General features: G+C 40.3%; 1 protein-coding gene across 3 annotated transcripts in view; it reads left to right on the forward strand.

The window, feature by feature from the left end:
• Window positions 1-17,192, forward strand: part of slc6a9 (solute carrier family 6 member 9) — a 55,863-nt gene that overhangs the window by 5,101 nt on the left and 33,570 nt on the right. For 2 of the 3 annotated variants that reach the window (XM_017702696.2, XM_017702695.2), the window contains exon 2: window positions 3,356-3,634. In XM_017702696.2, coding sequence (XP_017558185.1) covers window positions 3,605-3,634 — 30 coding nt within the window. In that variant the 5' untranslated portion in view covers window positions 3,356-3,604. Of the gene's footprint in view, window positions 1-3,355; window positions 3,635-14,917; window positions 15,062-17,192 lie in introns of those variants that run through there. The other variant, XM_017702697.2, reaches the window with a different exon arrangement.

The following is a 17,192-nucleotide window of genomic DNA, read 5'->3' on the forward strand; positions in this document are numbered from 1 at the left end:
TGCAAAACATTTAACATTTTACATTAATTAATTTAACATTACATTAATTAAACATTAATTAACATTTAAAATTTATATGCAGGGGATATTAGCTTCTTTCTTGGTTTACATTGGTAGGCATAGTTGTAACGCTGGGTTAAAACTAACCCTGCCACATGGAGACTGTGGTACTGAGCCTGCTAGCTCAAGCTATTATTTATATATATTTATCAAAACTGTGCTGTGTTACAGGCACCATGAGGATGATTAAAATAATATTGGTGTGATGTGTATGACCCATGCACACACAAGAAATGAATACTTTGTGCATTCTGTTCGAATCTTTTTAACTATTTAAAAAAGCCATTTTCCATTTTATGTGTGTATTAAGTTGTGCCTAACTGCCCTACTTTTCTCATTAGACTTTACATGGAATGTTGTAACTGTTATGTGATGATAATAAATGTATTTTATATTGTACACATTTATAGTTAAATTGTAACAATCGGGAACCTGGCACAAGATATATTTCCTAAGTATATTTATTAGGACATTGTTCAGAATTGAGATCATTACAGGTAGCAGGGATCAATATGCAAGGCAACAGAGATTACACTGGCAAATCCATAGTCATTAAAACAGCTCTGCTCCCTGTTTTCATTTTTTAGCCACTGAGCCTTTGACCAAGCGAAGGCACTTCTGTTTTGTCTCAATTAAGTGATTTAAGAGGAAGTTACTCAACATCCAGTCTTAGATGTCTTCTGTACATCAGAAAATGCAGTGCAGCTATCACTGAACTTCTCTGATGCACATACATCTCTGCTCTGCACTAGAAACGTGACCTAGTGCAGCTTCTTGATGGTTTTCTGGAGCTGTAAATCCATTTTTCATTGGTGGATCTTTTCAGTAACTGCTTTTGTATGATGGTCAGTCACAAATTTCTGTTGCAGTGGAAAAGTACTGTGAACTCATTTAATCATGCATCCACTGTGCTTTTTTGGGTGTTGTGTTATCTCATTTAGGGTGGAGAAAAGGAGGTTCTGCACATCGTATCATGTGGCCACAGAAGTCTAGTAGCAGAGCAATCATGTGCTTGCAAGTCTATGTTAGTGCACGACATTGGCAATAGTTTTCTGTTTACAATAAAATCTTTACAAGGTCAGGTCTAGGATATGGAACTTCCACAGAAGTAATATGTATTCACTACATAGGTACCTATTGAGATTTTTTTTAGTTTTGTTTGGCTCACAACCACTGCCATACTAACACTGGGTATAAGGGGCTTGTTTTATCATGGTACATGTTGTATTGGTATACATCTCACAAGTAATAAAGATCTCACAGATGCTAGAGATATGCTACTGTCAAATATGCTTCTGCAAATTTATAGTAGTACCTTTAATTAACTCTCTGGGACAGAAGTGTTTGCTTGTTGTGATCTATTCCACTGCTCACAGATGTTTAACCAAAAAATATTGTGTTACCATGTGTTACAGTGTTAATGCCATCTAGTGGTGGAGGTTTCATTTTTGCACATCTTTTTGTTCCAGTGAAAAAACAGAAACATATGCGAAACAGAAGGTTTCAACTTACAGAGATAATGTGGTTCAGGCATCCCTTAATCTAAAAACAGAAGATTGTTCCCTGTGTTATGAATTAACATCCAAGACCACCACTTCTTTTTCCAGTCACCTGCAGCCAAAATGCCAAGAGCATTTATTTGACAGCATGTAGTCATATCTGTTGTTGTGTTAGAAACATTTCTCACGTGAACAAAAGAATACATCTTTATAGCTTAGCGATTGTTTTGCTGTTTACATCCTGTGAGTCAGCCTGTCAGAAATCTCTACTTGGCTATGTCCTGTAGAAAGGGCCATGGGTGCAGATACAAAGCAGCCTCGCTTAACCTGGACTAATTCTGTGGTTTTAGAAGCATGGAGTATGTGATTTGTGTGAGAGACTTTTAATCCCCCGCTGACTCACCCGCCAAAGGGTGCATGTTTTGGTGTGGCACAGTCCTCTGGTGTACATACTGTAGGGGCTTCACGAGGGTTTTCTCAGACTAGGTTCATCAGTGTTTCATAGTAGGGTCTGCCTACCAGCAGTCTCTTTCCTGTTCAAGAAAACAAGGTCATTGGTGATGGTAAGTCTTGGCTTTTAACCTAGTTGTGGTTTGTAGCTTTTTTCTTTACAATGCTTGGCTCGAAAACTACCCAGGGCCAATGAGGTACACTCGTGCAAATGATTTATGAATGGTGTCTATATATGGACATGCTGTTTTTTTCCCCTTCACCATGCACGTTTTGTTTCATGGCTAATTGAACTGTGCTACAATCAGTTTTGCCTTGTGTGGCGCTGTCCAGGGGCTGATTTATATTTCTCTGTTTTACGTTGTGATCTATTTTCTGCCTCATTTTGCCGGTGGCCATAGAAACAAACATCTAGTTTCTTTCATTGAATTCCAGTTTCACCTAGGCCAGTTTGCCATGCACTCAGTGTATGTGCTTGTGGTGTTTGAAAGTTTTACCCCCAACACATGGCATTCTGTTATGTTGTAAGTATTGATTCCAGCCAGCCTGTCAGTCTGAGAAACTAGGTAATTGCCTATTGGCACCACTGTTGCCATCAACACTGAAAGAAAAATCTAGTAATATTTATCACAAATATGTGAGTAAATCTTTGATGACTGTGCTAGCAGTGCCTTTAAAAAAGTTTCAGAACAAGCTTAATGTTGCTTAGAAATTTGGCCTAAATTAACTGAACAATACACATTATCATTTATGTGCTTCTAAAACATCTGGAGGATAATTCAATTTCTAGAGATTAGAACCAAGAAAGTGAGTGCTGTGTTTTTATGGGTTTTGGCTGATAGCCAAATTAGTAGCGATAAGTGATAAGGGCCTCCGTGTGTTTCAAGTGTGATTAGGGATACAGTGAATTGTACCAGTCATGTTTGAGCACAGGAATTGTGAGAAGTTGTCTGAAGCACTGATGTGGTAACTGTCCACGGTAGCAGCTTGTGGCTGTTTGATGTGTGACATGCTTATGTATGTTACAGAAATATGATAATCAGTTTATTGGGAAGGACCTTTTGGAGAACTTTAGAAGGGCCTAGAATCAGGAATCAGTATATTTTAGTGGTTATGTTGCCTATTAACAGGATATCATAATCTGTCCTAAAAGGGCAAAAAGGAAAAGTAAAAAGTAGTATCTTTAGAAATGAACAATTACCTTTACCTCTTCTTCGCCATGTACTCACCCTTGCCATTATGAAATTATTGTTGTAAATAGGAAAGCACATGGTAAGAAGCTGAACAGTATTTTTTCCTTTGCCTCTGCCCCTCCCTCCTCTTTCTGTCACATGTCCCTTTCACAGCATAGAAAAGTTCCTGGATTAGCACAGAATTAGCACAAAGCAGAGACGCCACTTCAGCCCAGCACTGCAAAGTAGCCAGCAAGTGAACAAGAGGAACGAGAGAGACCGCAAGAAAGAGAGAGAGAGTGCAGGGGGGAGACATACACCAAGGTTTAAGACGCACACCCAGCAGCCCCCAGCAGGACCTGAAAAGCAGAGAGCTGCTGCCGGCGGGACGGGCATCCTTCTGAGAGAGAACACTTCCCTATTATGGAGGAGAAACAGTTTTCTGGCATTTTGGTGAGTTACCTAGTTCATGGCATCACTTTTTCTCTCTGTTTTTGCTGACAGAAAGAAAGAGAAAATATACAAAGTTTAATTTTTGATGTAGACATTTTATATTTTGCATAATGAGTAGTAGCTAAAGTTATATTACCCATTAATTGAAGATTTTTGATTTTTTTTTATTTGCAAATTGCAAAAGATCAATATGAACTGACACTTCCACATGTTGCTACTAAAACAGATGATTGCGCAGTACAAGAAATTGTCTTCTTTTTTCTGACAATACTTTCTGAAATTTATATTTAGTCAACACAAGAACATTTTTAAGCACTAATCTTATTTTATATGCCTTGTGTCCATATAAAATTCCAAATTTTAAAAGTTGTTTTATTACTAACCAGTCACTATGACATTGAAAAACGCGTTAAAGTGTGCTTTTCTCTGGTAAATGTAAAAATGTCCTGCGGTCCTAGCAAATCAGAAGACCATGTTAAATCAAGGGAAAACAACTACAGATTCTATTTTATAATGAGAGACAAAGTACCTTGTGTGCAGCTATTGTTAGCATCGGTTAATTGTGACAGCAAAATAAAAATTTGAATTTAGAATAGACACAATATGATAAAATGTGCAACTTCTGTGGTTTGATCATGTTTGCCAAAAAATATAAATTCGAATTTGCGGAACTTCAGGGCAGTAATTTGTGGCAGTCTTTCAGCATTCACTGTGCTGAGGACACATGAGGCCCTGTGCACTGATGTAGACAGGAGATTGTGAAAAGCTGAGTATGTCATGCTGTGAGTAGAGCGGTCTAAGAGTAAACAGAAGTCAGTTGTAACTGCCTGAGAAGTTTGACGCCATGTAGTTGAATAGGATGTCCCAGTTCTCTCACTTGCTTGGCCCAGAGTTAGTTTACACAAGTGTTTTAAGAGGGAAAATGCAGAAAATGCTTTATGGATTCCATTTGACTACTATAAATCTATTTAATCAGAAGTTTTATCATTTAGGTTATGCATCAGAATTTCTTAGTTCATTGGTAACTTAATTCTAGATGCTTGACAATAATGTGTTTTATATATTTATATAGTTGATAATTTATTATTCAGTTCATCGTTGTTAGACCAGCTTCCATGCTTCTGATTTGCTGACACTGCACCTCTAATTCTCTGTCTGCTGTGTGGTTGGGGCATTTGTCTTTTTGCTCTGAGGAGCAGGTATTCAGTCTGAGTGTTTGCTGTGTAGGGAGGTGATGGTATTGTGAGCGGACAATCGTGTCCTTGGCTTCCAGCCAGAGCGCAACACGCCAGTGACTCAGAATGCGGCTTTTGAACTGCATTTTAAAAGCTTTCACAGTTAGACCGAACTTGCTAAGTGAACACAATTTGTACTGCCTTGCACTGCTACAGAATTGTATTGTAGCTTTACATTTGTGTATTTTGTTGTGTCAGTAAGTTTGTATGTGCTTCTTGCACCAAATATATATTTGACATGCAGTGACTTTGTCCCTTTACTTTCTTTATGCTATACCATTCTGGGTTTGCTTGCATTTCTTGCTGCATTTCATGCCACACTCCCGCAGTTGCAATGTTATGCTCCTCTTCTTTCAGTTTCTTTCTGCGATAATTAAAATTTACATTAATGAGAGGACTGCTTGCAAGAATACATTAGACAAGTTATCTCAAAAGCATTAGTGCTGCTGTCCTATAAGATTTGACCTGTATCCTTAACTGTGTTCCTCCTTTAAATTGGGAAAGAAGGTCATGAACATGGACTCCTCTGTGTCTGGCAATGCTGTAAATATGTTGTAAAACCTCAAACATTTCTGATGAAAAGTAAATAAAAGTCTAAGATCCTCCTACTCTACCTCCCCTTATCTGATTGGCTATAGTGATTGTGAATGGTTGGGCATTGATATGCATCATTTTTGTCATGTAACATATGTCTCCAAAATGTTTTGTGCTGTAATGTTGATCCAACCAGCCTTGTCTTGCACTTTAGTTTCAGTCTGACACTGTATGTCAAAAGTGGAGAGTTTTGTGAATAGAGCTGGTTGGTTGGTTCCATTAGTGGACAGATCAGTAATGAAGAGAAGGCTGATGCTGCTTGCATGAAAGCGTTAGCCTAATATTTTTGAGCTATTGCTTCTATATATTTTTTGTGCAAATCAGTGTAAATGAGATGAGCTGTGTTTCTATTTTTATGCATTTTTCTTCACTGTCGCACGCCAGCATTGTGAAAGACTTAACTTATCTGTTAAGCTGGGGCCCTTTTATGGCCTGTGTTCATTACTTGTGGACACATTGCTCCTGACTTTGTGGACAGAGGGGCTTTTGGCATACCACATTTTATTAGCCTTTCTCATTCTTAAAGCTCTCTGGGTTATGCCCCTAGGGGTAAAGAGGCTAGGGCATGTTTCAGCAGGACACTAAGTTTGTGATTGGTGGATTTGTTTGTCCATCACTCTCTTTGCTGTGTCCTTATTGAAGGAGATTTGGAAAGCAGGAAAGTTCACTTACTTTACAGTTTCTGACCAACAGATGTGTCTCTAAATCTGCCAGTGCAGGTGGGTGTTTGTACTGTCATGAAGCACAATAGCACACCAAGCTTGTGCCAAGGCCTTGAATAGGCTTTGCCTCCTCCCTATCTTGGACAGGAGCTATTCAGCGTTAAGAGGCTTGATGTGTTGACAATGAAGCATCAGCTCCGCTTAGCACATTGTTTTTTTTTTCTCTGACTGCCTATCATCCACTCATGATTATTTTCTATCGCTCACCCAGCAACACTCCATCACAGCAGGAAATTATGAATGTGGCTGTGGCTGCAGCTGTAAGCACATTGTTGCTGTTATAAGAAACAAAATGTTCTTTAATGTTTTAAAAAAACATTTTTAAAGGCTTGCTTTTCAATTTTTTTATTGGTCCATTTATCATTACATAACAGTACACAATGTAAAGGGCACCTAGTATTTTCAAGTGATGTGTGTGTGTGTGTGTGTGTGTGTGTATATATATATATATATATATATATATATACATATACACACACACACACACACACACACACACACTAAAAAGTATTCAGTCATCTGCCTTCACAGGCATATAGACTTGAGTGACATCCCATCCTTAGTTCATAGGGTTTAATAAGATGTCGGCCCACCCTTTGCAGTAATAACAGCTTCAACTCTTGTGGGAAGGCTTTCCACAAGGTTTAGATTTTGTTTATGGGAATTTTTGACCATTCTTCCAGAAGTGCATTTGTGAGGTCAGACACTGATATTGGACGAGAAGGCCTGACTTCTATTGGATTGAGGTCAGGACTCTATGCAGGGCAGTCAAGTTCTTCCACAACAAACTCCCTCATTCATGTCTTTATGGACCTTGCTTTGTGCACTGGTGCGCAGTCATGTTGGAACAGGAAGGGCTATCACCAAACTGTTTCCACAAAGTTGGGAGCATGAAATTGTCCAAAATATCTTAGTATACTGAAGCATTGAGTTCCTTTCGCTGAGCCCAACTCCTGAAAAACAACCCCACACCATAATCCTCCCTCCACCAAACTTTACACTTGGCACAATGCAGTCAGACAAGTACCGTTCTCCTGGCAATGGCCAAACCCAGACTCGTCCATTGGATTGCCAGATGGAGAAGCTTGATTTGTCACTTCAGAGAACACGTCTCCACAGCTCTAGCGTCCAGTGCCGGCACTTTACACCACTGCATTCAACGCTTTGTATTGCACTCGGTGATGTATGGAGATATATATATATATATATATAGAGAGAGAGAGTTGGAAATAGATATAGATATGTGTGTTTATGTCTGTGTGTGTGTGTGTGTGTGTGTGTGTGTGTGTGTTTGTGTGTGTGTGTGTGTGTAGAGGCACTATGCTCGCAGAGCTCAGCTCACGTTCTAAACCATACAAGCTCTAAACAACTCTTCCGAAAGAGATCTCATTAAAAGTTTTACATTTTTGTATTTCCTCAAAAATGGAATTAAACAAGGGTAGTTGTTTTACCTTTACTTTTCATTACTGTAATAGTTGAACTTTGTAATGCACATGTCTAGCAGCGTTTTAGGTGTCCAGCCTCTCCTCTCAAGGCTGTCTCTGCTAACAGAACTTTTGGGCTTACGTAAGGAACATATTGAGCTGTCAGTCGCCCCCTAGAATTTGCTAGAGTGTTCACATCTTTGTGAGCCATGCATCGTTGGTGCCTTCGGGGGCATGGGAACAGATGTGATGGAGCAAAGGGGAAGTCAAACACAATTTCTGTTTAAGTTTGAGCCTTTCGCAGTACAGTGTGCCTTGCTGGGGTCAGACCATGGAGGAGGCAGCCACTGTGGTGAAGGTACAATGGAAGGACAAGGGCCACCAAATGCTAAACACGTCCACTGCTGCGCTTCCTTAAAAAAAAAAAAAGCTCCAAAAGCGCCAAAAGGCCCCATTGAGGCTCAGCCTTTGGATTTCGTTTGAAGAAACCACTCAAGCTGAAAATTTCGTTTTTCTGTTTTTCTTCCTCTCTCCTTTTATATCTGGAAGTGCCTACATTTCTGCTGAAGCTAAACAAAAATACCAACAATGACAAAAAAGGGAGAAAAGACACATGTCCTCCTTGCCTGCTGAAATTATGGGCTGCTGTTTGGCATCGTGTTCCACCCACCAGGCTTCATAAATCTTCCCGTCGTTCTTTTGATTATTATTATTTTTAACAGTTGAATTGAAATCCCTCAAAGGCTTTTCACAAGATATTTAGGTAATTTGTTGCGCTTGAGTCCAACCTGCTCCCCCTTTGCTGAGCTGAATAGGACATACAGGCATGGGACAAGGGGGGGTCCACAATTCTCAGGCTTCTTCCCCACAGTGAGCCCCCCTTTCAGCCTTATTTATCACTTTGATGCTTTCATATTGAAAGGTCTCTTGAAACTGTTGCTTAAAGATTTGAAAACAGTGTATAAATGTAATGCCTTTTTGTATGTTCTCCGACTTGTTGCCTTTACCCACATATTCTACTTCTGTTGCAAGAACCAACCTTGACCCATTCTAAACTCTTTTGCCCCCAGGTCAGTGTCTCTGACCTCACTTTGAAAGTTGTTTTTTGAATTGTCCAAACATGAGTGACTGAATGCCCCTCAAACTTCTGGTGTATTACCATTTGTGCTCTCAGGTGTTACATCATTTTAAAGTATATAGGTGAAAGCTTTTACAGTATTTTTATAATAAAATATGTTTTCCCCATTCTGCAGCTTGATAGTTGACCACACTTGATTCTTGCCTTTCTAATTCACTCTTTGTTGAATCCACGTGAGCCAAGTCAAAGTCACATGTACCTTGCTTTCGTCGTCAGTGATGGTCCCATATGTTTGTCAAAATGTGTATGTTGTGTGCTTTTTCCGGCTCAATTTGTGCCCAAGCCTCTCCACTGAGCCCCATTCTCCCCAGAGGCAATCCGTGCTACACGCTATTTATAAAAAATTAGCAGCTGGGGCCCTTCCAGCCAAATTACGAAGGGGAGGGGAAATTATCATGGAAACTTCAGCTTAATCCAAGCGTTGGAAATTTGCTCTCCTGTGTCCCTCAAAGCTGCTGGGCCAGGCAGACGTCACACACTCACACTGTTACACACACACACACGCTCACAGACACGCACACTGGAGGAATGGCACAGGAAGCTGATTTTTAACCATAACTCCGTAAATTTGTCCCTCTGGTCCCCTCAACATGAGCAATGAGCTGTGCCAGAGTAGCACATCTTCTGACCTCCCCGTGCTGCCTGGCCTTCAGTGTGCTCAGATTAAGATTCCGGCAAGCTAGCAGGATTAAAATTCTCTGCAGACACTCTATGTTGTTGTCTCCTGCTAAACAGAAACTTGGACCACTTTGCTTATTGAAATCTGTCCCTTTTTCCGAAGTTAGCAACCTGACAGAAAAACTTGTAAAGGAAGCTAGCGTTTTTTTTTTTTTCTTCTTCTTCTTCAAAAGCTCTGCATGCTCTCCTGATTACATTGGTGATCTGTAATTTCATGTGAGTGGAAATTAAGGTGATTGCAGTAATGGGCACATATATGAATTCAAAGAGACGTAATAGGATCATACTATAAGACAGAGGCTTCTATGGTCAATTCAGTGCAGTTTCTGATGGAGATTTCTGTAATGTTTCTGTTACTAATGCTGTTTCTTGGTGCTTGTATCTCTTTTATGTGAAGTCCGTAATTATATGTAATTCAGTTAACGTCAGCGTTTCAGTTACTTTGCTTTGGAATATCACAGTTGTCTGAAACACTCCACTTCCTCTTGCGTAAACCAAAGTTTCTTTTTGAGGGTGCCTGGCAACATAAATCATTCACAACACTGTAATATACACCCAAAATCACATGCACAAACAGTAACTTTCCACCAGGTGATTGAAGATGATTTGTTTAGTCATTTATTGCTTCTATCCTCTTCCTTCTGTACTGTTGCTGTACTTACAGTAACAACCAGAGTTGGGTAATAATTAGATTAGTAGACCACAATTTTTTTTTTTGAAAAATGCATGTGCCACAGATATTTTCTCTTATTGTGGCTCTAGAAAATCTTAATTTTACATAAATTCTCTTTCATGTGTAATTTTTAAAGCACACAGATGAACACTTCATCTGTTCACCTGTGACATCTTGTATCCTTATCTTTAATCATAGGCAAATATGGGTAAATACATAAACATGAAATGAGACAAAAGCTCATCTTTAGCCCATGGGAAAGGGCTATAGAACAGAAAAACGTAACATCTGAAAATGCTCATATCCACTTTTAATGCAATAATTAAGAAGTTTCAAATGACGTCTTAATTAATAAGAAGTTGTTTAAAATGTCTTAATGGTGTGCCTGCTCTGAAGTAGATGCAAATTTATTTTACTCCCCATGCAGAGTCAGGAGCATGGTTTGAGACAAAACTTTCTCCAAGAATCAATTGCCAGAGTTAGTTGCACCCTGGGGTCAGACGTTCTCCAAAGGTACAGTTAACTGCCACCTTTATGCCAACAACCTTTGGGAAGATTTTCCAGAAGAAAGACTTTGATTTTTAAGCGGAATGTTTTTAGCATGTAGTGAATACACTACGTGCCTATTAAACACAAGGCTGAGCACTGGAAACATTTACAGTGGGGAACAGTTTTGTTTGGGAAATTCTTTGATTGCTTTCTGTAGATAAATTGTCCTGGTGCTTTACTAAATCATATGTCTAAGTATATGGAAGAGTTTACAGTGCAAACATTTAGTGCCCCAAACAATACTTTACAGTCTTGTACATTTTTAGGATTGCTCTCAAGGCTAAATTAGATCTAGCGGAAGGCTGAAGTATTGAGTTTCTAGTCCTGCACATAAGCAGGCAGTTGGTTAGCAGTGAGCTATGTGGGCCAGTCTTTCTGTTGCATTGTTGTCATGTGCAGGGGTTGAAAATCGTGTGAGTCGATTGCTTTATGCTGTGATCCCCCGCTTTGTGTGTTTGTTTAAGAGTGTTTTTGTGTGCTTCGGACATGCCACTCGAGATTGTAAATGGGGCGAAGGAGCGCGGCGGAAAGAGGCGGCGCATGAAAGCGCGGCACTAAGTTTGAAAAAGTGACATTTTTAGTCAGCAGTAGTATTTTAGTCTTCACTGAGGCTCTCTTGTTTGGCTTGTCAATAGCATCAACGTGCCTCGAATAGGAAATACCTGGTTAAGCAGAGCTGCTTGAAACTGCACTTCCTCCCTGGCGAATTTAATGGCTGCTTTTCCCTTTCTATGGTTTTCAGATCCGGCTCTAATGGATTCTGAATTCAGTCTTATGTGACCCTTATCTTCTGTTTTTTCTCATTTGTGTTGTTTCTCTCATCTGTGCACCTCCTATATCATGTTCATGTTTTATATCATGTTGTCATGTTTTATAAAAATAATTTTTAGAATAATCCATGATTATGAAGTTACCTCTTTGCAATTATTTCTACAAAATGAAGCAAACTATGAATTTCAAACTATTTTGTGCCATGTTTCATTAGGTAGTTTTACACCATCCATGTCGCATTACTGTTATATGCTCAACGCTCTCAAATGAACCTTCTCCCTTTTCAGCTATAAATTTACCAGTTTTCTTGAAGGGCATATCCGGTACCCTGTGCAAGATGTTTGTGCATTAAGTGTTGGCAGTTCAGGCCTATTTATGCCTCTAATGAGTTCCAGCTATGGACATTCAGTGTGAAGATGAACAGGTGCTTTGCTAGCAGAGGGTCTGTGTGCTTGTAGCAAACTCAGTGTTAATGTGTTGCTAGTTTCTTAACACAGAAACTTCAGTGTTCCACTTCCATTTGTCCAGCGTGACTGGAATAAGCATTATTAAAGGGATAATTTGTGAATGTTACATATCAAAATGTATATTCTCATCACCATCACTTTTCTTTGGTCAGATTTTGACTCATTCATGTAATCAAGAATCAGAATGATAGCTATTATTTGTTAGACGGGTTTCAAAAACGATATCTGAATGATAGACTTTAAATATTGCTTAAAAATAAGGAGTACACAGGTCCACAGTGAACTAGCCCTTTAAGGTAGGCTTTCTCTGATTGCAAAATTCTTTGCCCAGAGCAAGGTGATCTAATAACATTTTTGAAGTGGTCTTTTAACATCTGATTTTAGTGTGATCTATGAAAATAGAGCAAAATTTTACCCCGCTGACAGCCACTACGGACCAGCTTAAATTGGAAGATGCTTTTTTTACTTGTTCTGTTTTTCTGTGCATTTGTACACATCCCCCCTAAATGACCTATCGTTTAAAAATCAACAAAACAACCTGGTTACTGTAGAGCTGAGAGCAGCTAATTTGAAGAGAACACTGGAGGGCAAGAGAGATTCTGTTGAATGTTTACTGCTAATTTGGATTAGGACAACAGTGCAAAACAGGTTTTAACATATTTGGGCAATTACAGAGTTTGACATCTGCATTCCCTAATGAGTACTAAATACCTGATATAACCATCCAATTACTAAAGCTAATTGCCCTCAGTGCGCACACTTGTTTGGGATTGCCCCATTGAGACTGGTCTCTGTATGTGTCCCTTTTTTGTTACATCCCCATAGCCCTCCCTCGTTCAAACAGCTCTCCATTCTGCTATTGATATGGAGCTGTCAACATAGCGCAGCGCTCATATCCTCATTAGAAGAGCGCTATTGTGCGGCGGGTGGTGAGACATGCTGCTGTTTGACTAATAGGAGTTGGCTGCGGCCCCTGGAGAGCCTAATGACCATTGGTGTCAAACTCCCTCCCTGGCAGGGACATAGCTCTGATGCAGTGCAGTGCCTGGAGCTGTGTGTGTATGTGTAAGAGTGCATGGGACAGCAGAATTTCTCACTCAAACAAACACACTAATTCACTGTAGCCTCATGCACACTTGAGGCACTAGGTGTATAGATTATGCCAAAACAGCAGAGCTCATGTACAAAGGCAGTGGGTTCCAGCTCTTCATACCTTTAGGAGTGGCTGAAAACTTTACTTTATATATTAACATGCAGATACATCTGAGCTGCTAATGCTACTTACATGTCTGTTTCATGTTGTCACAGAAGTGATGAAATGGAATTTGGGGAAAAGGGAATGTGTTTCAAATATAGCCAGTCACATAAAAAAATTAGCCTATAAATTGTGAAGATGTGATGAAGCAGGAATTACTGCATTTTCCATTGAGTGTATGTGGTACTGCACTGTAGTGGTATAGAATTCACACATCACTACCATACCTATGACAGCTGGGCTTATTGAGCCTACTGTTGTATAAACCCTAGAGTCACAAATAAGAGCGCACTGTTTGAGCTAAACTAAACTCAGCTGGGAGACAGACTGCCGGGCATGACCACAGAGGGACTGAACACCAGACTACCCACACAGTTTTTATGTAACCCTGTACACTTACTTCACCTGAGTCTATGCAGTGGGATTTCACTTCCAACCCCTTGTTCTCAGATGAACTATTTGGAACATGACTGATCTAAAGTAGTCTGACCTTCCGTTGCTTCACTGTCTATTTTGTATGCTGAGGTATCTAAAGTAGAGTTCTTCACACTTGTGGGCCTTTAGTGTCCCTGGTGAGCCCAAAAGCAGCATGTGGAATATCACCCGCATATTACAATTAGATGCTGTCTATTAGTAAGTATTACTGTGTTGCCCCTTTACCTTCCTAAAAATGTTTCATGAAATCATTCTTTTCTGCAGCTCGTCATATTAACTCTTGAGGGCTGTTCATCAGATGCCCTCCCAGCATTGTTCACCTTCATTAAATGCACATTAGGCCAAGGGCCAGATCCCTGTCAACTTCTGACACCACTAACAGGATATTCAGTCCGGGCAACAGCCAAGAACCAGCTATTGAAAGCTTTCTTTTGTGTGAAGATCTCCGTTTTTCTTCTTTATCTTTTTTTCCCATGCATTGCGGAGCTGCTGCGCTCCTTTCCAGCAAACAGCACCTTTTTTTGCAAAGGACCGTTTGACCGGTCGTGGTCTGCGAGGACAAAGAGTAGGAAATCTTTTGACCCCCCCCCCAAAGAAAGAGAGGATGAATTACGAGGGTACGGCCCTGCCCATCCACGGTGCAGATGGAGGGATGGGATGCGTCACACCCCCCTTGCCTCTTGCCTTTCTGGGGGAACCTTACTGGAGACTTGGCAACGTCCAAGGATGAGGATTTGAGAGTCAAGTGTCTCTGAATGGGGAGAGCGTTGGTGGTCTGGGTGCAGCTGCTCCGAAAACAAGTGGAAGAAATGGAGAGACAGAGAAAGGGGTAGCGCGCTCCCTGTGGAAGTGCACGGCTCTTCGCTCTTGTCTTTCATCTTGCAGGCCGGCTGCTCAGGGGCTTGGCACGGGCCCCTGCTCCAGGCAGCTAAGCTAGCAGCTTCCCCAATACTCAGTATGCAGCCAAGGTGCTGGAATGACAACGACTCCATTCATGGTGGAGGTAGAGGCAAGGGGCTATGGATCTGCTCCGGGGTTTTCTTTTTTTTTTCCTCCAAGTGTAGATTGGGGGGGCATTTTCTCCAGCTTAAAGTAGAGCAGAATAGGGCCTGAAAAAGAGGAGGGGAGGTAAGGGAAGGCAGTGGACAAGAGAGGGAGCATGAGCAAGACAGAGAGAGGAGAGCGGGGTGGGAGGGGGAGAGAGAGCTTCCATGCCGAATGATTGAGAGAGGCGGAGAGGAAACAGAACTCCATCAGATGAAATGAGGTGAAAATAATTCAGGCATTAATCAAGCCTGGCCGAAAGGAGGGTGTTGTTTTTTTTTTTTCTCCTGTTGCCCCTCCTCTCTCTTGTGCGCGCGCATTCTCTATGGAAGCGGATGGAAAAGGTGTGAATGAAGAACTTGCAAGTGATACAGAGAGAAACGGCGTGTGCTGTCCAACCATGTCGGAGTCCAACAGCGTTATGGCTTGTCGGGCCGATCAGGTCAGTCTAGCTTTTTCAGTTACTTTTGCACCTCTAGTAGGAATATGGCAGTACAGTTATTGCACATTTCTTTGAAAATGAAACTACCAAGTTTAAAAATGGTCGATCGTATAATTTTTTAAAAAGTATCTAAGCCCTGAGTGAGGGTACGAGAGCAACGTTAACCCAAGCATCAAAGCGGCAATTGTGTTGAGCTGCCCGGACGACGGTGCAGGGTCCTGAAAGAATTGAATTAATCAAGGCAAAGCATTGTCTGCACCGCCTTATTTTTCGGCCATCATTCAGGGGGCCTGTGACGACTCAATAGTCCGTGGACCACGTGAGAAAGAGAACTGCAGCTCTTTAAAAACCAAACCACGTGTGGGCCGGCTGAAAAGTTTTTATAACTAATTGCAGTGGGAAGTTCTACTCGGCACTGGCAGAAGGGCTGTGTGATAAAGTCTCTAAGGAAGTGGGCAGGAGAACTGCGTGTGAGAGAATGACGGAGGGAAGGAGGAGGAAAGTGTCCGGGCTGTTTTTTCTTGTCGGGGGGGAGGTTGGCTCATATTTATGCCCCTTCTCTCTTCCTCTGTCTCCCTTTTTAGCTGGCAGAGTACTTATCATTTAAACAATCCCCAGGAAGATTTGTCGGAAATTAATGGTACAGATAACCAGTAAGCCACATTTCGTCTCCCAGATTTATGCGCAGCAGCAGCTGCTCGCTTCTTTGTCTTTGCCTCTTCTTCCGCAACCTACAAATGTGAAGATAAAAAAATACTGTTAATCAAATAAGCAATTTGCAAGGGGACAAAATGTGTGTTTCTGTTTCATCTTGAGATTAACTGTTTAACTAATTAACTAATAACTAATAATAATAGTAACTAATTAATACTTAATTATAACAAAAAACATACATCAATGACCATGGTTAAGAATCGCACATTTAGATCAAGCAGCAAATTGGAATCTATTAAAATGAACTTAAGTGTAAGTAAGACTCATTGGTTTTCCCCTGTTAGAACTTTGTTAATAGCACCTAAATTATACTATGAAATGAAATGAACCTGTCTGATTAATAGCGGCGTATTGGCTGGAAGCACGAGAGTATCCTTGGGATTCTGCAGTGCATCTCAGTTTTCTGCCACGTTTTCCTACCTGAAATGACATTTGAAGATTGTTTTGTCATTAAATATGCTTTTCAACTAGATTGTAACTTTGCTTGGCCTTTCATTTTATTTTACTTTCACTGTTAGGCATTACTTGTCTAATTAGTCAAAACTAGGTACAGCTGAGAACATTTGCAAAACAGAAAATTTTCAGCTAATGCAACATTTTACTTAAAAAAAAAAGAACTTAATCCAAAGGAACTATGTTCAAACTAGAGATCTCCTGTACTACTGATAGAAAGGCACAGTTCTGACTCCAAATTTCACTAATAATAAAATATTTCTTTAGAAAACCTAATTATAAAGTTTAGTTAATCTCTCAAAAATGTTACTTGTTAGCAAAATATCTGGGACAAAGACTGCAGATACATTGAACATTCAAAAATCAAATGCAAAAAAATATACTGAAGTCGAAAGTGGAAAGAGAACGTGTTCAAAACCTGCCTCGCTCTGCCCATCCAAAATAGATTCAATGCTGGTTGAGCGTCAGTGCAAATGAACATGCATAAAAGAAAGCAGCACTAAGGTTTGAATATTTACTTACTTACTTGAGTTTTCAGTCAAATCATTCAGACCGTTTTGAGTTTAAGTAAAACAAAAAAAAATAACTGGTTGGTTATCATTATTTGACAGATATGAAGGAATAAATTATGATAATTCTAGCTTGGAAAGTGATAAATCAGCAAGACATAAATTGTATTCAGAAAGTGTCCCAAGACTTTTGAGCACTATATTGTTTGTGTTGTCTGTGTGATGTGACAGTAAGGAAATGTTATTACACTCTGTGGGGTTTGAACAGTAGTTTGTGCTAGGTTAGCCCATTAGTTTGATTATTGCTAGCTGTCTTCATACTTGCTGTGAGTGCACTGATTCAGGTGGCCAGCTGTACAGACTGATTTATCTGACAGGACACACGTGTGCACGAATGCACACACACACACACACATAGACTGCCACTAAAGGGTGAGGGATTGTCAGGTGCACCT

The sequence above is a fragment of the Pygocentrus nattereri genome, chromosome 2, assembly GCF_015220715.1.
Source record: "Pygocentrus nattereri isolate fPygNat1 chromosome 2, fPygNat1.pri, whole genome shotgun sequence".
Taxonomy (NCBI): Eukaryota; Metazoa; Chordata; class Actinopteri; order Characiformes; family Serrasalmidae; genus Pygocentrus; species Pygocentrus nattereri.